The 24,148-nt window shown below is 35.1% G+C and overlaps 1 protein-coding gene across 1 annotated transcript; it reads right to left on the reverse strand.

Moving 5' to 3' along the window:
• Positions 1 to 9,946: 9,946 nt before the first annotated feature.
• On the reverse strand, positions 9,947 to 12,385 carry LOC127085741 (vicilin-like). Its single transcript, XM_051026252.1, has 6 exons — positions 12,032 to 12,385; positions 11,749 to 11,924; positions 11,556 to 11,636; positions 11,132 to 11,455; positions 10,579 to 10,891; positions 9,947 to 10,295 (listed from the first exon to the last, which is right to left on the reverse strand). Exons 1-6 carry the CDS (start codon positions 12,333 to 12,335, stop codon positions 10,102 to 10,104), a joined length of 1,392 nt encoding a protein of 463 aa, XP_050882209.1. The 5' UTR covers positions 12,336 to 12,385; the 3' UTR covers positions 9,947 to 10,101.
• Positions 12,386 to 24,148: the final 11,763 nt, after the last annotated feature.

Raw genomic sequence — 24,148 nt, forward strand, 5'->3', positions numbered from 1 at the left:
GTTGCACTATGTACTTAAAATTGGAATCCTAGTAGGTTAAGGTAATGTGCTCCTATATATGGAAATTATGGCTTCCACTTATTCAGTTTTACAGATGGTGGCAAGAGCATCAAACCTCCATGTTTTTATGGTGAATATTATGACTTCTGAAAATTTTGCATGCAAATGTATTTAGAAGCACATGAAGAAGAAATATGAGATGTTTTTGAAAATGGACAATTCGTTATGACAATGTTCATAAACAATGTAGTACAAATAAAGGTGAAAGGCTCTAGGAAACAATGAATACAATAACAAAGTAATCTATGATAAAAAAATGCAAAGAAGATTCTTGCATCTGCACTAGGTATGGATGTATTTTTTCGTTTTTCATAATGTGATGTTTTCCCTGTTGGTCGATTAGTGTAAATGACACTGGTGCTACTCATTCGTTTATTTCGTATGAGTGTGCGACCAGGATTGGTGTGATTATGTCGTCCCTAGGCGGAAGTATGGTGATAGATACTCCTGCTAATGGTTCTGTGAAGACTTCTGTTGTCTGTCGAGGTTGTCATTTGACGATCTTTGAGAGAGAGTTCGTGATTGATTTGGTGTGCTTACCCTTGCACCAAATTGATATTATTCTGGGAATGAATTGGCTAGAATTCTATGGCGTGTTTATCAACTGCTATAGGAAGACGGTGCGGTTTTCTGAAGTTGGTGAGAATGATGAGGCAAGATTTCTATCTGCTAGGCAGGTGGAGGATTTTGTGAAAGATGAAGCTCAGATATTCGCTTTATTTGCGTCTCTGCAAGCGGATAAGAAAGTGGTGAGTGTAGATTTGCCTGTTGTCTGTGAATTTCAGGATGTGTTTCCGGAGGATGTAAGTGATTTACCTCCAGAACGTGAAGTCGAATTTGCCATTGACTTAGTACCAGGTACGAGTCCAGTGTCGATGTCTCCTTATAGAATGTCGGCAACTGAATTAGTTGAACTGAAGAAGCAACTTGAAGAATTGCTTGAGAAGAAGTTTGTGCGTCCAAGTGTTTCTCCTTGGGGTGCACCAGTATTGTTAGTGAAGAAGAAAGAAGGTACGATGAGGTTGTGTGTCGATTATCGGCAGTTGAATAAGGTGACTATCAAGAATCGGTATCCATTGCCGAGGATTGATGATTTGATGGACCAGTTGGTTGGAGCTCATGTTTTCAGTAAGATTGATTTGCGATCGGGTTATCATCAGATCCGAGTGAAGTCAGATGATATTGCGAAGACTGCTTTCCGTACGAGGTATGGTCATTATGAATACACTGTGATGCCGTTCGGTGTATCTAATGCTCCATGTGTGTTTATGGAATATATGAATCGTATATTTCATCCGTACCTTGATAATTTTGTTGTGGTGTTCATAGATGATATATTGATATATTCTAAGACGGAAGAAGAGCATGCAGGACATCTGAGAATTGTTTTGCAGGTGTTAAGAGAAAAGGAATTATATGCAAAGTTATCTAAATGTGAGTTCTGGTTGAAGGAAGTGAGTTTCCTTGGCCATGTGATTTCGAGTGGTGGGATTTCTGTTGATCCTGCTAAAGTTGATGCTGTATTACAGTGGGAGACTCCGAAGTCTGCTACTGAGATACGCAGTTTTCTGGGGTTAGCTGGTTATTATCGCAGATTTATTGAGGGCTTCTCTAAGTTGGCATTGCCGTTGACGCAGTTGACTAAGAAGGGTCAAGTGTATGTGTGGGATGCAGCTTGTGAAGCGAGTTTTGTTGAGTTGAAGAGGCGGTTGACCAGTGCTCCAGTGTTGATCTTGCCTAATCCTGGTGAGTCCTTCGTTGTTTATTGTGATGCTTCTTTGATGGGTCTTGGTGGTGTTTTGATGCAGAATGGTAAAGTTGTAGCTTATGCTTCTAGACAGTTGAAAGTTCATGAGAGGAATTATCCTACGCATGATCTAGAACTTGCAGCTGTTGTATTTGTGTTGAAAATGTGGAGGCATTATCTGTATGGTTCCAGATTCGAAGTGTTCAGTGATCACAAGAGTCTGAAGTATCTGTTTGATCAGAAAGAGTTAAATATGAGGCAGAGAAGGTGGTTAGAATTACTGAAGGATTTTGACTTCGAATTGAGTTATCATCCCGGTAAGGCTAATGTAGTTGCAGATGCGCTAAGTAGAAAGTCTCTACATATGTCTATGATGATGGTTCGGGAGATTGAGTTAATTGAACAGTTCCGTGATATGAGTTTGGGTTGTGAAGTTTCCGCTGATAGTGTAAAGTTGGGTATGCTGAAGTTGACTAGTGGAATTCTGGAAGATATTCGGAATGGTCAGCAAGTTGATGTCGCTCTAGTTGATCATATTACTATGGTTAACCAGGGTAATGGTGGTAATTTTGAGATTGATGAGAATGGCATCCTGCGATTTAAAGGTAGAGTTTGTGTTCCTGAGGTGTCTGAATTGAAAAAGAGTATTCTTGAAGAGGGCCATAGGAGTGGATTGAGTATCCATCCAGGTGCAACTAAAATGTATCAAGATTTGAAGAAGTTGTTTTGGTGGGCTGGTATGAAAAGAGATGTTGCTAAGTTTGTGTATGCCTGTTTGACTTGTCAGAAGTCAAAGATTGAACATCAGAAACCGGCAGGTATGATGCAACCTTTGAAGATTCCTGAATGGAAGTGGGATAGCATTTCCATGGATTTTGTGACGGGATTGCCGAGGACGGTGAAAGGTAATGATTCCATTTGGGTGATTGTGGATCGATTGACTAAGTCGGCGCATTTCTTGCCGATGAAGATTAATCACTCTTTAGAGAAGTTGGCAGAGTTGTATATTGAGGAGATAGTGAGGCTGCATGGTATTCCATCCAGTATTGTGTCTGATAGAGATCCCAGATTTACTTCTAGATTTTGGGAAAGTTTGCAGAAAGCGTTGGGGACTAAGTTGAGGTTGAGTTCAGCTTATCATCCTCAGACTGACGGTCAGACTGAAAGAACTATCCAATCCTTGGAGGATTTGTTGAGAGCTTGTGTGTTGGAGCAGAGTGGTTCTTGGGATAGTTATTTGCCGTTGGTGGAGTTTACTTATAATAATAGTTTTCATGCTAGTATCGGTATGGCTCCATATGAAGCATTGTATGGTAGGAGGTGTAGAACTCCATTGTGTTGGTATGAGTCAGGTGAGAGTGTTGTACTCGGACCTGAGATTGTGCAGCAGACGACTGAAAAGGTTAAGATGATTCAGGAGAAAATGAAGATTTCTCAGAGTCGTCAGAAGAGTTATCATGATAAGAGGAGAAAAGCACTTGAGTTCCAAGAGGGAGATCATGTGTTCTTGAGAGTTACTCCGACGACAGGTGTGGGTAGAGCTTTAAAGTCTAAAAAGCTTACTCCGAGGTTTGTGGGTCCGTATCAGATTTTGAAGAGGGTTGGGGAAGTGGCGTATCGGATAGCTTTACCGCCGTCGCTTTCTAATCTGCATGACGTGTTTCATGTATCTCAGTTAAGAAAGTATATTGCGGATCCGTCGCATGTTGTTCAGTTGGATGATATCCAGGTGAGGGATAATTTGACCGTTGAGGTGTTGCCAATTCGGATAGATGACCGAGAAGAGAAGACCCTGAGAGGTAAGAAAATTGCTCTAGTGAAAGTTGTTTGGGGAGGTCCAGCTGGTGAGAGCTTGACTTGGGAGCGTGAAGATCAGATGAAGGAGTCGTATCCGGCTCTATTTGCTTGAGGTATGTTTTCGAGGACGAAAACTTCTAAAGTGGGGGAGAGTTGTAACACCCCGATTAAAATAAGAGAATTATTTAATTGAGTTAATAGTATTTTATTAATTTAATTAAATAAAGTTGAATTATTGGATTATTATTATTATTATTATTATTATAGATATTATTTATTTTAATAATAATTAAATAAATAATATAATTGGAATATGAAGAGTGGAAGGGTAAAAGTGGAATTGGGTAAAAGAGGCCAAAGGAGATAACTGAAGGTTTTCATTTTCACGTATTTTGCCTCAGAGTCAGAAAAGGGAGAAGCGCTGAAGAGAAAGAGAAGGAAGAGGAAAAGACCAAAGATTGCTCAGAGCTTCCTTCAATCCAAAGAGGTAAGGGGTCTGAACCTTATTAAACGATAATATGCGAGCAATTACATGATATAGGATTGGGTTGTTGATAAATTTGGGGAATTTAGGGAGATTGGGAAAGTTGTGGTTTTTGAGGGAAATTGTCCGATCTGTGAGTATGGTGGCGTTATATACATTGTAATCGAAGTATGTTGTGTATGTATGATTGTTAAATGTTGATATTGGGTTGTAGGCTTAGAAGCCGCGCGTCCACTGTTTCTGCGCTTAAAATCTTGTTTATGCACATAACAGCCAAATGACGTTCGCCATTATGCCTTTGGCGCTCGCCATTTGGGCCTTTTTCCAGAATAAGAGCGTTTAACGCTAAATGGCGTTCACCATTAGCCTAACGGCGTTCGCCATATCAGTTTGACAGACAGTTTTCAGAATAAGAGCGTTTAACGCTAAATGGCGTTCACCATTAGCCTAACGGCGTTCGCCATATCAGTTTGACAGACAGTTTTCAGAATAAGAGCGTTTAACGCTAATGGCGTTCACCATTAGCCTAACGGCGTTCGCCATATCAGTTTGACAGACAGTTTTTCCAGAATAGGAGCGTTTAACGCTAATGGCGTTCACCATTAGCCTAACGGCGTTCGCCATATCAGTTTGACAGACAGTTTTTCCAGAATAGGAGCGTTTAACGCTAATGGCGTTCACCATTAGCCTAACGGCGTTCGCCATATCAGTTTGACGGACAGCTTTCGCGTTTTAAACTCCCAGATGTGATATCGTTGTAATGTTGTTGTTGTTTTGTTGAGTTGTATGTCATGCTATTAATGATGATGATAACATGACTATATGATGTTGTTGTTGCTATGTTGATTCTGATGCATGTTTGATGTGCATGCATTCATGAAAGGCCGATGCCTAGTGATGAACGGACTGAGTTCCAATGATGTTGTTGACTCCGGGCTTGTTGAGAGGCTTGGTTCCTTATGGGGAACTCGGATTCTATGGTGGTGAATCTGGGAGTAGTGATCCTGTAGTGGTCACAAAATGGGTATACCGAGTCGTGTTGAGTCATGCATGGGTGTGTGCATTGCAATTGATGTGTTGTTTTGTTGATATTCATGAGTTTGTTGATTATAATGATGATTGTGATGATCCGTGTTGACATATGTGCAAATTATTCATATTATATTCTGTCGTTATATTATTGTTTAATAATGTAATTCTCACCCCTTCTGCATGTGTTTATGTTCATCTATGATGAGCAATGTGCAGATAATGAGGAGTAGCTTTTGTTGAGGTGAAGAATAAGTGTAGAGTTATTCTACAGAGTCGAGTCAATGCTCTGGTCATGTGACACCGGGGTTATGGGATTCAATAGAGATTATATTATTATTTAAGTTGTGTATGAAGACTAAATTATTGATATGTTTTGTTGAAACATTTTTATAAATCGTTAATTGTGTTGTTGTCCGCTGCGAAGTTTTATTAAAATAAATGAAATATTTTTATGTTGTAAAGTGATGAGTGTTAAGTTGAATGAAATGTAAACTCTTCTACATGTTGTACTCTGATAAATTCTTTAAATATGTCGTTTGGGTAGAAGGGTGTTACACTAGACGTGCATTTGGTTGATAAGAGGAACTAGTATAATTCTTGTGTATCACTTTTTTTGTTTACACTTTTACTTTCACGAACTATCATTCATAAGTTTATCATTGTTCTTATGGAAAAATAAGAGAAACGGGACATCTTCAATATAATAAGAAATATTCTTAAAACCTAATTCACCCGCCCCTCTTAGGTTGCACTATGTACTTAAAATTGGAATCCTAGTAGGTTAAGGTAATGTGCTCCTATATATGGAAATTATGGCTTCCACTTATTCAGTTTTACAGATGGTGGCAAGAGCATCAAACCTCCATGTTTTTATGGTGAATATTATGACTTCTGAAAATTTTGCATGCAAATGTATTTAGAAGCACATGAAGAAGAAATATGAGATGTTTTTGAAAATGGACAATTCGTTATGACAATGTTCATAAACAATGTAGTACAAATAAAGGTGAAAGGCTCTAGGAAACAATGAATACAATAACAAAGTAATCTATGATAAAAAAATGCAAAGAAGATTCTTGCATCTGCACTAGGTATGGATGTATTTTTTCGTTTTTCTTATTGTAGAATATCAAAAGAAATTTAGGATAAATTATAAGTGACACAAGAAAGCATGGTAGAAGCAAAAGATCTAAACTAAACGCTCTCTCCCGAGAATATGAGATATATAGAATGCAACTTGGTGAAACAATTCTTGATTTGTAAAAGGGATTTACACGTTTAAAAAATCACATAATGGCTCATGGAAAAGCATTTAGAAACTATGACTTAAATATCAAAGTCCTTAGATCATTGACAAGAGAATTACAACCAAAGGTAACAACTATATGGAAAAAGAAAAGTGTCTTCAAATGTTTTTGACATCATTGTTCGGTAAACTTCAAGAACATGAGATAGAACTTGAAACGCTAGAAAAGCATGAAGATCAAGAAAAGAAAACCAAAAGTCTTTCCTTAAAAACTAGAGTCAAAGACCATGATAGTAACCAAAAGGATGAATCTTAATCCACTAGTGATGAACATGATGCTTTAATCAAGAAATTTGAAAATTTTCTTAAGGAAGAAAAGGACAAAGGAAATAGACAGAAAGAACCGCCAAAAAGGAAGGTTACTTGCTTTGAATTTGGAAAAAGAGGACATGTCAAAAGTTAATGCCATACACTTTAAAAGAAGAATAAAGTCAAAAGCTAGAAGGGAAAACGGCCAAAGAAAGCATATGTGGCATGGGATGACAATGAGATAATTTCATCTTCAAATGAATATCAAGCAAACATGGCATTAATGGCTCCACGCCATTCTTATGATGAATAAAATAAGGTTAATGATTCCTAAATTAATTATATACCTTCATATGATGAATAACAAAATGCTTTCCATGAGTTACACGAGGAATGTTTAAAATTTTCTAGATAATGTTCAAAGCAAAAGAAAATAATTTTATCTCTAGAAAGTGAGGCTAATGACATGAAAATCGAATGAGACCAAGTCAAAAATTCAACATGTTTTGTAACATGTTTTTCATTAGCAATTATTACACAAAATCAAGTATTTTTCAAAAGTATACAGCATGTAACCGGTTACATAAATGGTGTAACTAGTTGCAATTTGTAAAAAAATTATAAATATTTTATAGCCTTGACAACTAACTGATTACACCTAACACGTAACCGGTTACACCCACGAAAGAGGGTAATAGAAAGTGGTGTGCTTTCTAAGTGTTGTAAATAGAAAGTAGTGTGCTTTCTAGTTTATGTGAGAGTCATCATAGTGATTGACGATTTGTTAAAAGGTCCTTTGAATTGGGTTAATTCAAAGTTAATCATAGGTTTGGTGTGTTGTGTTAAAAGATTGTAGAAGAGTCTCTGATGTTAGACGATATGCTTAGATCTAGAGGGGGTGAATATATCTTGAGTTAAAAACTTTGACAAAAATTAGTTTTAAAAATTTATGGCATGGAAGCCAGTTAAAATACCCTAGATCAAAATCGTCTAACCGAACCCTCTATCAAAAAGCTCGGGTATACGTAGTGGTGACAACAGTATGATAATGAATAGCCAATTGATCAAACACAAGTAAGCACAACCAATTGACTTAAAAGCAATAGGGAAAGTCTAGTTCCAATGATAATTCACAAAAAAAATCAATTGAAGTAATTTTTCGAACACCTAGTGTGTAATCGATATTGTTTGGAAATTTATGTGGTATTGTTGATATTAAAACCCAATCACAACCTAAGTAATTGTGATCAACTCAACAACACCAAATTTAAAACACAATCAAAATTTATTATCCAAATAATTTGATCACACGATCAATGAAATCGACAATTTGCAAACCAAAAATAAATGAGATATAGAGATAGAGAGGGTACACAAGGATTTATTTAGGCAATTCTCCAATAAACCTCGCTATGGGTGCCTCTGTCCTCAATTCAAACTAGAATTAAGATAGTGTAATTAACCGTACTTCTCAAACAACACATACAAGAGAAATGTAGCAATCCAATCACACAAATCCTAAGCTTGATGTTGATTATAACAATTTCTCTTCCCTCAATCAAACCTTGATCAAGTAACCCAACAATGCTGATTTGATTCACCGTCTCGCACTAGTTCTTTAGAAGAAAACCCTTTTTCTTCAAAGCTTTCACTCAATCGAATCCAAAATGCACAATTCTGGAAACCAAAGATTTACCAATATGATCCATCATCCCACGCTACTCCTTTGCAAGAAATCATCGTTCTACAAAGCTTTCACTCAATCAGATCCAAATTGAGTAATATTGTCGAAAACCTTTAAATCCCTAATCGATCTTGAAGGAAAACCCCAACTAAGTTTTCTTATTTGAAACCCTCAAAGTTCTCAACCTAATTTACAGTACAATCAACCTATATTGGACGTTATCAACCCTAATCTTGATGACGCCAAATCAAAAAATGATTATGTGTAGTTTGATTGTGTGTATGCATAGAATAAGGTTGAAGAGGATGAGAATGCTTTAAAATTTTAGTTTTGTATAGGTTTTACTCTCTAGAAACCTTTTTAGAAAGTGATGCATGTATGAAGTATTTATATGCATGCATTTTTGGATTCAAAAGGAATGCAAAAGATTTGAAAAACTTGTGAATTTTTGGAAAATTTTGTTGCATAGGCCAACCTGTGAAACCAATGTGCCGACCTGTTTGACGTGTGTGTCAACCTATACTGGTCATTCATCGACCTATAAAGGTCATGTGTTACCTATGTGTCGACCTGTAGATACGACACATCTAACAGAGCGTACATGCTTTCATAAAACAATAAATGAGTCGACCTTTGAAGCGGGTGTGTTGACATATAGAAAAAACTTTCTTCTTATGTGTCGACCTAAAATATGCATATGTCGATCTATAGGTTGATTTTTCACAAAAATTGTTTTTGATGCATTTTTGAGGCATGAAACCTTTTCAAACTTATTTCCAAATGCTTTTATGCTTCAGAATACTAAGATGCGCATTGAGAATTAGAGGATACTGTCCAATATACATTAAGGCTAAAGTATATTGGCATCATGAAAAATACATCTAATGGAAAAGTTGCAATCACATCCGTGTGATGCTATACAAAGATCTAACATAGAAAAATTCTTCACATGGTTTAAAGAAACTAGACATATCATTGGTTGATAAGGGGAAGTAGTATAATTCTTGGGTCTCATTTATTTTTCTAGAATTTTATTTATTTGCACTATCATTCATAAGTTTATCACTCTTCTTCTAGAAAAATGAAAGAAACATAACATATGCAAAATTATGAAAAATATTGAATATTACAACTTTCTTTAGAGTCTTCAAAATTTTGAATATTATAATTTTCTTTTGTATTGATAATGTTTTTATTTATTCTGATTATATCTTATAGATGATGAATATGAGATATCATTTATTTAAATATTTTAATTTATATTTTAGTTATCGACTCTTTTAATAAATTAATTGTTATATATTGTGTGTGTGTGTGTGTTTACTATTATAAAATTTGTCATATTTTTTTTACCATCCTCTATTATTTTTCTTCATGATTTAAAATATTTCCCATGATAAAAAAACTCATAGTAGCATATACATCCTCACTTTTAATTGCATGATTAAATTATAATTAAAAGTAATAGTTTAAAGGCATAATCAACTATTTATAGTTGATTAAATTATACATACTCTTTTTTAAGGAAAAATACTGTTCATACTCATAGTAATATAAAACATTATTAACAAAAAAAATACAGTAGTTAAGAGGAGCACCAAAATACTCTTAATTTATTTATTCATAATAGAAAAGTAGAAATATAATTAGAGTTACAAGAGAACATTATGTTATTATTTTATTCTATGCTCACTATGAGCTATATCTCTTGATAACATACATGCATAATATTTGTTCACTCATTAAAAAGCATTCAAAATTGAGGATAGACGGTTTTCTGTTTCAGGGCTTCCTATCTCTCTTTGTTGAGGTTGAGCGTTTGCAAAATAAGATTGTTTCTGATTCTCTAGTAATTTATCAATCTCTTGAACTGATCCAGGAAATGTAAGCTCTTTCACTGGTCGTTGTATCTGACTAATCACGTTGTCCTCCTTGCCTTCAAATTTTCAATCACCCACAAAATAAACATATCTTAATAATTATTTAAACCATGATTTAAATAGAAATATACTTTTAAAATACATACTTAAAATGAATATATATATATATATATATATATATATATATATATATATATATATATATATATATATATATATATATATATATATATATATATATATATATATATATATATATATATATATATATATATATATATATATATATATATATATATATATATATAAATAAAGATACTGAGTGATAACATAATATACCTGCAAGAAAGTTTCTCTGGTTGTTTTCAGCATTGATACCAAATCCAAGCAAATGGAGATTTGAGGAAGCTTTTACGGCAACGGGATGACTTGCTGGAATTACAAAAACATCTCCGGGAGACAACTTAGCTTTATAATTTTGCACTTGTTTGTTTGTCTCGTCTTCTTCGTTTTTCTCTTCCTCGTCATCTTCTTTTCTCTTACCTTGTTGGTTCTCATTTCTTTGAGCCACAAGTTCAAAATCTCCTCTTCCTTCTTTGACAGTTACTATTACTATAGCCCTTGAATTGTAGTGTGGCAACAATAGAGATCCCTAAAATTTAGTTTGAAAGAACAATTAAATAAATATTTTAACTCTATGTTCGATAATTAAAATATGTTATTGAGTATATAAAACTTGTTGTCTATGAGATGTCAACTTAATAACAAAAAATTTACATTATAAGTTCAATGGATAAAAACCAAATCATTTAGAACAATTATAATTTGAACAAGTGAATTATGATGGTGAAGTTTTGATAGTTGCATGTGTTATAAAATAATTTTAGCTTACCTCCTTAATTTCCACAGAATTGACAAATATATCTAAGTCTTGAAGTTGTGAATTTTCTTCTGGGGTGATTTCATAGAATTTGCCAAACTTGTTGGAATAGATAGGTTTGCGACTTCTCAAGTTGAATGGTTTAGATTCAGAAGATACACTTTTTTTAGAACTAGACTTTGCATTTTTGCTCAATTCCTCAATTTGTCCCTTTGATAATTTGACTATTACAGCCTCTTCTTGACTCTGTTGCCTCTTATCCCTGAGGCTTCTTCTGTGTTGTGTCTCTTTCTCATGTTCTTCTAAAAGAATCTTCTCTATCTCTTCGTAATCGGTCTGTGTTTTTTACAATATTTAGAATGACAACATGAATAGTAACATTTAGAAAACCAAACTAATACATAAAAAATGAAGAAATTATGTGTTTTATGCTTACATTGAAGGAAGCCTCTAGAATATTCTTGCTGAACCCAGATAAGATGGACTGTTGATTTTGATTTCCAGACAATAAGAAAGACTGATGAAAAGGACAAAAAAAAAACAATGATAATAAGATCATTAGAAGAGCTTTAAAGTAAAATATGTAGACCATATTTGATAACATAAGAGGTAAACATTGACTATATTACCTGAAGTTGACCAGGTCTATTTACGGGAATGGCGAGATCTAATACTCTAAGATCTTCATCGTCATCTCGATTAACCAAATAAGCAATGGTGCCAACTGGAAGTTTTATCGTATCTCCACGCTCAATATTGAAGGAGTTTCTATCGTTGGGTTTCAACACGGTCAGTATAGCTTTTCCTGAAAAATTACAATTAACATTAGATTTTAAAATTTAATTTAATTTATCATTATAAAACAAACATGTAAAGTAATAAATATGATCCCCTTCATAAATAATAAATTACCGCTGAGAACAACAAGGATGAAATCGGCATCCGTGTATTGTGGAAGAAAGATGGTGTGAGGTTTGGATTTATATTCCAAGAGACGGTAGTTTTGAAGATTCTCAAATATTTTGGAACGTTGGTCAAATTTTTGAAGAAGACGGATGTGACCGTTTTCATTCTCAAAAAGGGTTTGAAACTGGTTAGACTCGAAGATAAATGGATTCTCTTGATCGGATCTCGAAGAGACACAGAATGAAGCTAGGAAAGCAATTCCCAGCAGCATCAAAAGTGGAAATGAAGCTTTCATAGTGGTAGCAGCCATGTTGATTTGAATTAATGTCTCACTTTGCTAGCTGTGGATGAATGAAGTACAGTGAGATGAGAGGGTATTTATAGATATAGAAAATAAAACTATATAATTAACATGCACCAACATTTGGCCATGTTATGCCATGCATATGGACGTGTGTGAAAATATACAAAATTGTGGTGGCAAAATGAAAAGAACATAACTTGGGTGGTGGAGGTTTGTTTGAATTTGGACATTCTTTTGGTAAAGGAGGATGCTTTATATTTGTCTTCGTCAATCACCACTGGTTGGATTTTCGTGCGTGTATGAATTAATGAAGTGACTAAAGAATGCTAACAATGTTATTTACTATGCTTAGGGGTGTAGTACAAAAATATATACTGTCCCACAATTTTTAGAGTTTTTAAGAAATATAGTTTGTTTTTTAAGTTCCCAAATAAATTTACTAAGTTTTCCTTTTTCTGTTTAATGGAAAAGTTCAATTCTCATCATAATAAATAATTCTCCTACAATGCTATTATCTTCAAGTTAGCGAATCTCTAAGAACCCAGGAAAATACTTCCATGCTATTTATTTGTCAAGTAATTTAGTATTCAAAATTCACCTTTAAAGATGAATAAGTGGGATATCAACAATTAGAACTCGAATTCATATATATGATATCTCTGCACAACGACTAACTAAAATGTTTTGACGGAACACTTCAATAATATTTCAATGTACCTATTGTTTGACTCCTTTTTATTAAGGGGACAAATAGAATTGAATTTGAAGACGTAGATAGTTAAATGTAATGTAATTCAAATTTAAAAGATTGGTGAGAACAAAGACGGACGACATAAACAATAGCTTGAATATAATGCTTCTAGTATTCAACAAAAAGAATTGGAATCGGTGATTTAATCATATGTGTGTGTTGTTTTGTGCTCAAGATATTCTTGATCTCGTCAATGATGGTTACAGGTAGACTATAGAAAATGCAACAGAAACACAAAGAAATCTACAATGTGAAACGAGGAAGAAGAATCAAAAGATGTTGTTCTATATCCATCAGTGTGTGGATATGAAGGTGGTTGAGAAGATTTTCGACTCGACGGCGGCGAATGCCGTATGAGATACACTTGTGTGGTGCTATGTTGGTGACGCATTAGTGAAGAAAGTAAAGGTGCAGTCCCTACACAAGCAATACGAGAATCTCAACATGAAGAATAATGAGAAGATGTATGATTACATCTAGAGTGATTGTGGTCACGAATGAGATGAAGGCTTATGGAGAAACACTCTATTAACAAGTAATCATATAAAAGATACTAAGATCACTTACTCCACAATTTGATTACATAGTTGTAGCCATAGAACATTTGAAAGACACCATCACCATGAGAATTGAAGAGCTTTAGAGTAGTTTATAGGAACAAGAGTTGCGTCTGACTAAAAGAAACTCTAAAAGGGAAACATAACAGACTCTGAAAGCTCAGACTCTGAAAGTTTCTTTTGTCAAGAAGAACTAGAAGCAAGCATGGCGAGAGAACAATAAAAATGATGGTGATGGTGCTCAGAAGTCAGAACTCTCAAATTCATATGAGAGGAAACATAATAATGTTCAGAAGGGAAATGATAAGTTTGATAAGAGAAAGCTTCAATGCTACAATTGCACAAGTTTGGCCATTTTGTTGTTGATTATTGGTCAAATAAGGTTAGTAAGGGTTAAGAAGTCAACATAGCCAGAGGAGATTCTAATGATGAACATGTGTTATTGATGACATCTAAGAATGCAGGTGAAAATTGGCAGACTGGTGGTATACAGACATTGGTTGCTCAAATCACCTAACTAGAAACAAGCAATGGCTGGTTGATTTTGACTCTGATAGAATGACCAAGATCAAATGCGCTAATGATGAGTATCAGAATGCTAAAGGATTAGTAAATGTACAAGTGAAATCAAAGAATGGAAAAAATAAACTGATTAACAATGTATGGTATGTTCTTGGCATGAATAACAATCGTATTAGTGTAGGTAAGCTGCTTGAAAAAGATTTTTTAGTAATCATGAAGGACAACCTCTTGAAGTTCTATGACTGTAATCAGAAGTTGATTATGCAGTTTGAACTGGGAAGAAACAGGACATTCAAGGTGAATGTTGCAAAGCAGACACCCAATGCCTTAATGCGGCAAGTGTTGAAGGGGAAAGTGAGTTGTGGCATAAGAGATTAGGACATCTGAACTTTAGAAGCTTAGGGTATTGAGTTCAAAGAATCTGGTACATGGAATTCCAAAGATTGTGGCACCAGAGAACTAATATGGTATATGCATGAGAGGCAAGCAACCAAGATTTCCATTCTCATTAGAAACACCTCCAAGAGAAACTCATGCTTTGGGTATGGTGCATTCTGATGTATATGGGCCATTTGAGGTACCTTCACTTGGTGGAAACAAGTATTTTGTGTCAGTTATGGATGAGTTCACAAGAAGGACATGGGTAGAACTCATAAAGTTCAAACATGAGGTGTTTGTTGAGTTCAAGAAGTTCAAAATGAAGGTTGAACATCAAAGTATACAAAGGTTAAAGATCCTCAGACAATGTAGGCACTTATGGATTTTTTGTCATTACAGTCTCCACCCCAATCAGCATCATAGAATGCAGTGAGACTGATGGTGGGAGTTTGAACAAGATACAAGCCATGAATGCGAGCATGTTTCAAATACCGCATGACACGCTTTAATGAGTATGTGGTGGTGGCTGTAGGGGAATGCATTTGTTGTGATAATTTGTTAACTACGAAGGCCACATCGGGTGTGTGATGGACAAGTAATGCAATGATCCAACAATTTTGGGATAATGGGATGCATCACAATTAGATAAGGTAGAATAGGACACGAAAAAACAATTGGCCATAGAAGTTCACACCAGTTTAGCATCAAACATGTTGCCTTTTTGAAAAATATCACGAATATAATGTTGATGGGAGAGGAAAATGCCATTGGACGTGGGTAGGAGCTCAACACTGAGAAAGTGACTTAGACATCCCATGTCTTTAAGGGAGATTTTAGCAGCCAATTTTTCTTTGAAGTTGTTTAGAAATTTCAATGAGTTACCTGTGAGAAGTAGATCATCAATGTAGACAAGAAAGTATGCCACAATATGATCTTTCTTGAAAATGAATAAGGATGGGTCATATTTTGTTTTGAGGAAGCCATATCTGCCCGCAAACGAGTATAATCCATTGTACCATGCACGAGGTGCTTGCTTAAGACTGTATATAGACTTGTGAAGTTTGAAAACATAATTAGGATGATTTTGATGAACAAAACCTAAAGGTTGCACCATGTAGACTTCTTCATTGAGAGTGACATTTAGAAAGGCATTGTTGACATCCATTTGCATGAGATGCCAACTTTTGGACATATATATGTTTAACACTAAAAGGACATGGCGTGACACATATGTTCTGTGGTTCTTAAAGTTATAACAAATGTATGCACTCTATGTGGGACTATATCCAATGAAAATGCACGGTTTGGAACGAGGTTCAAGTTTATTGTGAGTATAGGCTTTTATCCATGGGAAACATAGGAAACCAAAGGTTTTGAGCTTAGTATAATTAGGTGGTTGACGAAATAGAATATGGTATGGGGTGTTCATGTTGAGTGTATATGTAGGAATGCGATTAATTAGGTAGGTTGCAATGAGGAAGGCATGGGACAAGAATTGTGGGGAGAGAGGCATGATTGATGAGGCAATGAGCAGTTTCGGTGAGATGATGATGTTTTTCATTCAGATAAGCCATTGTGCTCAAGGGTATGGGTAGGAGTGGTTAGGTGTGATATGCCATGATTTCGGAGGTAGGCTCGAAGTTTGATAAACTCTCCTCCATTGTCAAAATACAAGGTTTTAATTTTAGTGTTGAATTATTTTTTAACTAAAATTTTAAAGTTGAGAAATATTAGTGCAACATCATATTTGAATTTAATGTGATATAGCCACACATATTTAGAAAAATGGTCTAAGAAAATGACATAATAACGAAAACCATCAATTAAATAAACGCGAGTCGGACCCCAAACATCAGAGTATACAATTTCTAGAGGATAACTACTAGTAATTAAAGACTTATTAAGAGGATTCTTATGCCTCTTATTTGGAAGACAATCAGAACATTTAGTTGAGACCCAGTGAAATCAATGTTGTTGGTTTTGAGTGCATAAGTGAGAGTTGGTCATGCTGGATGTCCAAGACGTTGGTTCCATAGTTGGAGGGTGGTGGAAGTTTGGGCTAGGAATGTGTGAGGTTGAGAGGGAGTGAGCTTGTGGATGTTTTCTTCATTCAAGTCGAGCATACGTATTTCGCCCCATGCATAGGTCCTTCACCTCAAAATGCCAAGGAAAAATTCAATAGAAACTTTGTTAGTCTGACATAATTGAGAAATTAAGATAAGATTTTGAGTGACATAAGGAATAAATAAAATATTGGACAACTAAAAAATTGAAAAATCTTATCATCCCCCAGTCTATCAACAACAAACTCCCGCTACACCATATTATTGTTAGCATGTGAATTTTGACATTGTATTAAGCATGGTTCTAAAGGGTCTCACAAGCAGATCCAAAAGATTAGGATCTCTCTCTCTCTCTCTTTCTCTCTCTCTCTCTTCAAAACATATCCTGAATCTTGAAAAGGGTTGCATAAATCAGCATTTTGAGAAGTATCGAGTTTCACACGTCCATCTTATGTTGGGGACTTAGTGTGTTTTTAATTCTAGAAGTCATCCAAACTAAGGATGATTCGACAACAACTTTAGGAGTTGAGTGAGGATTCTCGACAAGGGAAGTTGAGAAATTTAAAGGCAATTATCAGCATAAATGATGGTTTGAAGCAGTTTAGATGCTGAAGATGCATGGAAGTCACGCAGAGGCCAAGCAACCCATGTAGGCTTCTTTAGGGATTGTCGCACCACACTTCAGTGACGGCTGCGGATGGGCCGCACGATGGTGGTCGGCCGATTTTGGCGTTCGAACATTTTCAACATTTTTTCGAGTTCAAGAATCTTAGGCCATTTGTCGAGTTTGGTAGTCATTCAGTGTGAATTTTAAGAAACTTGTGATATTATAGTCTTTTTGTTGACCTTAGGGTCACTTTTGAGTAAATTGAGAAAAACTTTTGTCCACATCCTAGTAGATTTATCACTGTGAACCATTACCCTTAGAGAATTTGGATACTTTAAAGTACTTTTAAGGTACTCAAGGGTTATTTTTTAGAGTTATGAGATTTGAGGCATTTCGAGTTCCTTTAGTATTTTGATGAGTTGGAGGTTTGGGTTAATAACACAACTTTATCCTTTTTGATGATAAATGATTAAAATTATTTTAAAAACACATTTTTGAGTATAGTAATCCAGAGGGATTAAAGTGATGGTCCGTGATTGGCGACGTATAGGTTCAAGAGTGGAACCTTTTTTAGGATCTTTTGATGTTTTTGATTTTATAATGTTATGATATTATTGATGTTGCATGTTTGCATTGTTTATGGCCATGCATTCATTTATTTTGGAGTTATCTAGGACTTCGGTTCATTGATGGCCTTGTTCAAAGAGGAACTATGGAGGTCTCACCTCCAGAGAGGGAGACACTACATAGAGGAACCAGAGACATGCAGTAATATAACTCTGATCCCAGAGATTTGGTACCACATGCATTTTAAGAAGGAGTTGGTGGCATTTGCATTTTCATTTGCATTGTTCTTTATTTGATTGTGTTTTGGGGTGTGAATGATTTATGTTATAACTTGTTATTACTATTATGATACTGAATTTCACCGTTAACATTTGTTAAATGTATTCCCCACCCCTCTTTATTATTATGGCATATGTGCTCTTTAAGAGTACAAACAATCAGGTATAGGAGTAGTTGCTTGAGTTAGAGGATGACGCCGACACCTCTTTAGCTTTTATCATTGGGTCCTAGAGGAGTCACTCTGATATGTTTGAGTTTTTTTTTATTGTTGATACTTATATATCGAACTTGATTATTTCCGCTGCTTATTTTTATATGATTGTTATGTGTTGATGTTTTTATGCTATGGTGAAGCATGCATGACACTCAATTGTGAAATTTCCTTTTAATTATCTTATTAAATTTTGAGTCGGAGATTAGGGTATTACATAGTGAAACTGTTGAGCATTCCTAAGTGGAAATGGGAAAATATTTCCATGGATTTTTTGACGAGTTTACCGAAGACGACAAAAGGATGTGACTCCATTCGGGTTATTGTTGATAGACTGACAAAATCGGCTCATTTCATTCTGATTAAAGTCAGTTATCCTTTGCATCATTTGGATTAGTTGTATATTGGGAAGTTTGTTAGCTTCCATGGTATTTCTTCGAGTAATATTTCAGATAGAGATATGATATTCACATCAATGTTTTGGAAATATTTGTAGGAAGACATGGGTACTATGCTGAAGTTAAGTTCTGCTTATCTTCCATAGACGGACAGTAAGATAGAGAGAACTATCCAGTCTTTGGAGGATTTCATGAGTGCTTGTGTTTTTGAACATGGAGGTAATTGGGACAGTTACTTTCCGTTGGTTGAGTTCACCTACAACAATAATTTTCATTCTAGTTTTGGAATGGCACCATTTGAGGCTTTGTGTGGTAGAAAGTGTAGGACACATTTGTGTTGGTATGAATTAGGTAAGAGTACAATACTTGGACTTGAGATTGTACAAGAAACCTTTAAGAAGATCAAGATGATCCAAGAGAAGATGAAAGCTCCTTAAAGTCTCTAGAAGAGTTAACATGATAAGAGGAAGAAAGCACTTGAGTTCCTTGAGGGATATCATGTGTTTTTGGGAGTTACTCTGGTAACTGGTGTTGGTCGAGCTTTGAAGTCTCAAGAGCTTACGCCGCATCTTATTGGTATGTATCACATTATGAAGCCAGTAGAAGAAGTGAACTACAAAGTTGCACTACCGCTGTTTCTCACAAATCTTCATGATTTATTTCACGTGTCTCAGTTGAGAAAGTATATTCCTGAATGTGATTCAAGTTGACTATGTGAAAGTTAGAGACAACTTGACTGTTAAGGCATCTCCCTTGAGAGTAGAGGATTGCAAAGTGAAGCATTTGAGAGACAAGGAGATTATGCTGGTGAAAGTGGTATGGGAAGGACCTGCTGGTAGATACATGATGTAGGAGCTGGAGAGTCAGATGAAAGAGTCGTATCCGACTCTGTTTCCTTCAGGTAATTTTCGAGGGTGAAAATTCTCCAAGTGGGGGAGAATGGTAATTTTTTAGGGAAAAAGTTCTCTACTAGAATTTTTTCCATTATTTTACTATCCAAAACAGTAAAATTATACTTTACCCTCTATAATGTGAGCGACTTTTGATTTACCCCCTCGTATAAAAAAAATTAAAAAATTAAATTAATTTTTTTTTATAAAAATGCCACACGAAATTTTCAAAAAATAAAAAACCACGTGGACAGCCACCTAGGATTTAAAAAAGATTCTGAGTTGAAATAGTCAACCATGGGTCAAACACACAGAATCTAGATATTACAAGGGGGAATCCAAAAAAAATTACAGGGGAATAAACCGAAACCCGCTAATATTGCAGGGATATCGTATATTTAACTATTTAAAAAAATAATATGTGGTGTGCTTTTAATTTAAAATATATTTAGTTGTATGTGTATGTGGTGTATGGTTGTATGTAGTGAGAGCTTTGGTGGATAGAAAAATTAAATTAATTGGAAATAATTAGAATTGATAATTGTTTGTAATTAATTCACTAAAATAAATAAGAAAAGAAGTTTTTGGGTAAAACGTAGAAATTTAGAGAAAATAAGAGAAGTGGTGAGAAAAATAAGAAGAGTTGGGCCTTAGTGTAATTATTAAGAGATGAAATTAGGTTTTTAGAGATAAAAATATATTAGTGAGACTTTTGAGGAGTCAATATGTGAAATTGAGCTTTTGGAGAAAAAGGGAGGCTATGGCTTGAAGTGGAAAGAACAAACCATCGATCTAATTCAGAAATTTGCAAGCAAACTGAGGTAAAGGGGGATAAAGAGCTTCTATATGGGTTTTTTGCATGAAAGTATAGATAAGAGATACCCTTACTCTCTTTAGGGATTGTGTAGAATTTTTTTTTTATGAATCTTTATTGTTATGTATTGATCTGAAAAATTGATGATTAAAGGCGTGATTATCAAATTTTCGTGACTGAATTTGTGTGTTTATTGTTCTGTTTATGAGTATGTGATTCTATGTCATTGGTTAAATTTTGAAGCTTTGAACATAAAGCTAAATTTAATGAAACTGATGAATAAATTGTACGTCTAATTGTTATGATTCATGATTTAACCTATGCGCTATAACATGTTTGATTGTGATGAGATTGTTATATGTTGTTCAACTCATGGTATGATATATTTGAATGTTATAATGGGAGTTCTTTTTGACATATCAAGGATGTAAGAACAAGATTCTATGTCTACAATTCAACTCTAAAGTTTTGATGATAACAAAGGATGAAACAAATTGGTACCCTAACATAATTTATCTAAGTGTGCAGGACTCTAATCCAAAAAGGGTCAGATAGACGTACATCAAATATTCACGTCAGTCCAAAATGACCACTTAGAAGCCAGTCAAGCAGATGCTCTGACTCTGAACAAAAGAAAGCGCATAAAGTTCTACGTAGAAAGAAGAATCAGACGCTCTGAATCCGAACATTGCACTCAAGGATCTGATAACTTTACACTCTAGATTAATCACTATCAGATAGCCATCAAGAACCTCTGAAGTCAAACCAGCTCTCAGCAACTATCTGAAGATACACACGTTCTGAACATGAACATCTGAGCTTCGTGCACTCTGACTCAAAACGATCACCAATACTTAGCTGCGAAGTCTTCCGCTTTTGGTATGAATCTATTTTTGGAAGAGAGTTAAATGCACTCCAATATTGCTATGGAGAGGACAAAGAGAATAATGATATTTAAAGTCCATCATTACCAAGATTGCCACAGCCAACGTCCCTTCATCAATCTCTATATAAAGGATGGATCATCTTCATACAAGACAACGAAGCATACAAGAATACTGCAAACAATCATAAATCTCTTTTATCTTTACTGTTCACACGAGTTGTTGCTCTAAGTGTGAAATATTTATGTTCTTATATTGTGTAACTCTGCTTGTGTAGAAGCACTAAACACCACTGTATTTTTAATTACTTGCTGAATATTCCTCAAGTGACTTGTGAAGTCTGTAAACTTGATAGGGCTAAGAGATCTTTATCTTCTTAGACGCTCTTTGTGTAATCTTTCAAGATTAGTGGATTAAGTCCTTGTTAAAGGCGAAATCACCTTGGCCGAGTGGACTGGAGTAGCTTTGAATTTCAAGCGAATCAGGATAAATTTATGTGTTGTTAGCTTTATCCCTCACGTGTGTTTTTATTTGCAAAAGTTTTTATTATCTGTGGAAACAATTCAAACCCCCCTTTCTTGTTTTTCTCTACCTTCAATTGGTATCTGAGCTTCAGCTCCGTTATTGGTTTTCTAATCAAACACTTAACAGTGTAGAGAGATCCAACGTGAGAAAAACATTATGGCCAACACCAACGAAAGAGACAGTTACAATGCCAAACCTCTAGTTTTTGATGGAGAAAAGTTTGATTATTGGAAAGATAGAATCAAAAGTTTCTTTCTAGGCTATGACGTTGACCTATGGGACATAGCCACTATTGGCTATGAACCCCCTATATCTGATGCCGGTATCGCTATTGCCAAAAACAAGATGACTTATGATCAGAAGCATGATTTCAAGAATCACCACAAAGCCAGAACAATATTGTTGAATGCCATTTCCTACAATGAATATGAAAAGATCACCAACAGGAAAACTGCTAAAGAAATACTTGACTCTCTAAAGATGACCCACGAAGGCAACTCACAAGTTAAGATGGAGGACGATGAAGCATTCAAGATGGAGGATGCTGAAGTTATAGAGGTAATGTTTTCTAGATTTCAAACTTTAATTGTAGGACTCAAGGTTCTGGACAAAGTCTACACAACTGCAGATCATGTCAAAAAGATTGTTAGAAGCTTGCCAAAGAACTGGAGACATATGGTCACTGCATTGGAACTATCAAAAGATCTGAACAATATAAGCCTGGAAGAACTCGTCAGTTCCCTCAGATGTCACGAGATAGAACTTGAGGAAGATGAGCCCCAAAAGAAAAACAAATATGTAGCTTTGAAGTCCAGATCTGAGAGACACAAACCATAAAGGAACAAAGCCTTCCAAGCTGAAGAAGATAATGAGGACTCTGACAAGGATGATTCTGATGATGAAGAAGAATTATACCTTCTAACCAGAAGAGTAAAATAACTCTAGAGAAAAAGGAATAACAACTTCAGAAGACCAAGACCCAAGGGAGATCGCTCAGAATCAACTTCCAGAGGTAAATCAAACAAAGAGCTAACATGCTATGAATGTTAAGAACCAGGTCACTATAGAAATGAATGCCCAAAGCTTAAGAAAGAAATCTCTAAAAGAGAAGGATTCAAGAAAAACTCCTTCAAAACTAAGAAGGGACTCATGGCCACTTGGGATGAATCTGAATTTGATGCCTTAAAATCAAACTCTGAAGAAGAACAGGCAAATGTTGCATTCATGGCTACCACATCTGGAAGCTCATCAGAAAGAGAATTTGATCATTAAGAGGTATTTTTTGATTTGTCTTGCTCTAACCTTTAATCTTGCCTATTTGAATCTATAAGCTCATATCAGAAACTTCGACAAAAATTTAAAGCATTAAAAAGGGTTCTTGAAGGAACCATTAAAGAATGTGATAAGCTTGAGATAAAAGTTTCTAAATTAAAAGATGACATTCTTATTTTGGAAAGAGAGAAAGAATCTACAAATAAACAATGTTTAAAACTTGAAGAAGCTTTATCTCAAGCCCCAAAAACTTCTAACACAATTATATATGAATATAAAAAGGCTTTTCAAAAGTTTCTGAAAAATGGGATAGAAAGAAGCAGAATGGCTTCTATGATTTATGGAGTCAGTCAGAATAAGAAAAGAGGAATAGGATATGATTCTAATGAAGACAAACACACATCTTATGCAGATGATAAACATAAATCCCCATTTTCTTATCACTACACACATGCATAAACACAAAATTTTACCAATGCTAGAAACCCAAAGTTTCAAGAAACTCTGGGAGAACTAATCACAAAGGATCCAAAATATTCTGGGTACCAAAGGATAAAATAGTTTATGTTGCAGATATCCTATGCAGCAGAGATAAGACACCAATCATGGTACCTGGACACTGGATGATCGCGACACATGACGGGAAGAAGGCATATGTTCCAAAGCCTGGAACTTAAAGATGTTGGCTTCGTAGGTTTCAGAGGAAATCGGAAAGGAAGAACTAGAGGCTCCAGAACTATTGGTAATGGAACTCTTCCCTCTATCTCCGATGTTCTCTACGTAGAAGGATTAATGCATAACCTATTATCAATAAGGCAATTAAGTGATAATGGTTATGATATAATCTTCAATCAAAAAACTTATAAAGCAATTATCAGAACAATGGAACAGTTCTTTTCACTGACAAAAGGAAAAACAACATTTACACAACTAATCTTTCAGATCTAAGAGATCAAAAAGTAAGATGTTTAATGTTTGTAAACGAATAGCAATGGGTAAGGCACATACGCTTGGGCCACATTAGCATGAGAAGGATTTCTTAGCTAAATAAACTCGAGTTAGTCAGAGGTTTACCTAAACTGAAGTTCTCTTCAGATGCTC

This window comes from Lathyrus oleraceus, chromosome 5 (assembly GCF_024323335.1).
Source record: "Lathyrus oleraceus cultivar Zhongwan6 chromosome 5, CAAS_Psat_ZW6_1.0, whole genome shotgun sequence".
Lineage (NCBI taxonomy): Eukaryota > Viridiplantae > Streptophyta > Magnoliopsida > Fabales > Fabaceae > Lathyrus > Lathyrus oleraceus.

Coding starts and splice junctions, on each gene's coding strand:
- LOC127085741 (XM_051026252.1), bottom strand. CDS start 12,335: ATGGCTGCTACCACTATGAAAGCTTCATTTCCACTTTTGATGCTGCTG. Junction 11,637..11,748: donor ATAGACCTGGTCAACTTCAG/GTAATATAGTCA, acceptor CCTTTTCATCAG/TCTTTCTTATTGTCTGGAAA. Junction 10,892..11,131: donor ATTCTGTGGAAATTAAGGAG/GTAAGCTAAAAT, acceptor ACTAAATTTTAG/GGATCTCTATTGTTGCCACA.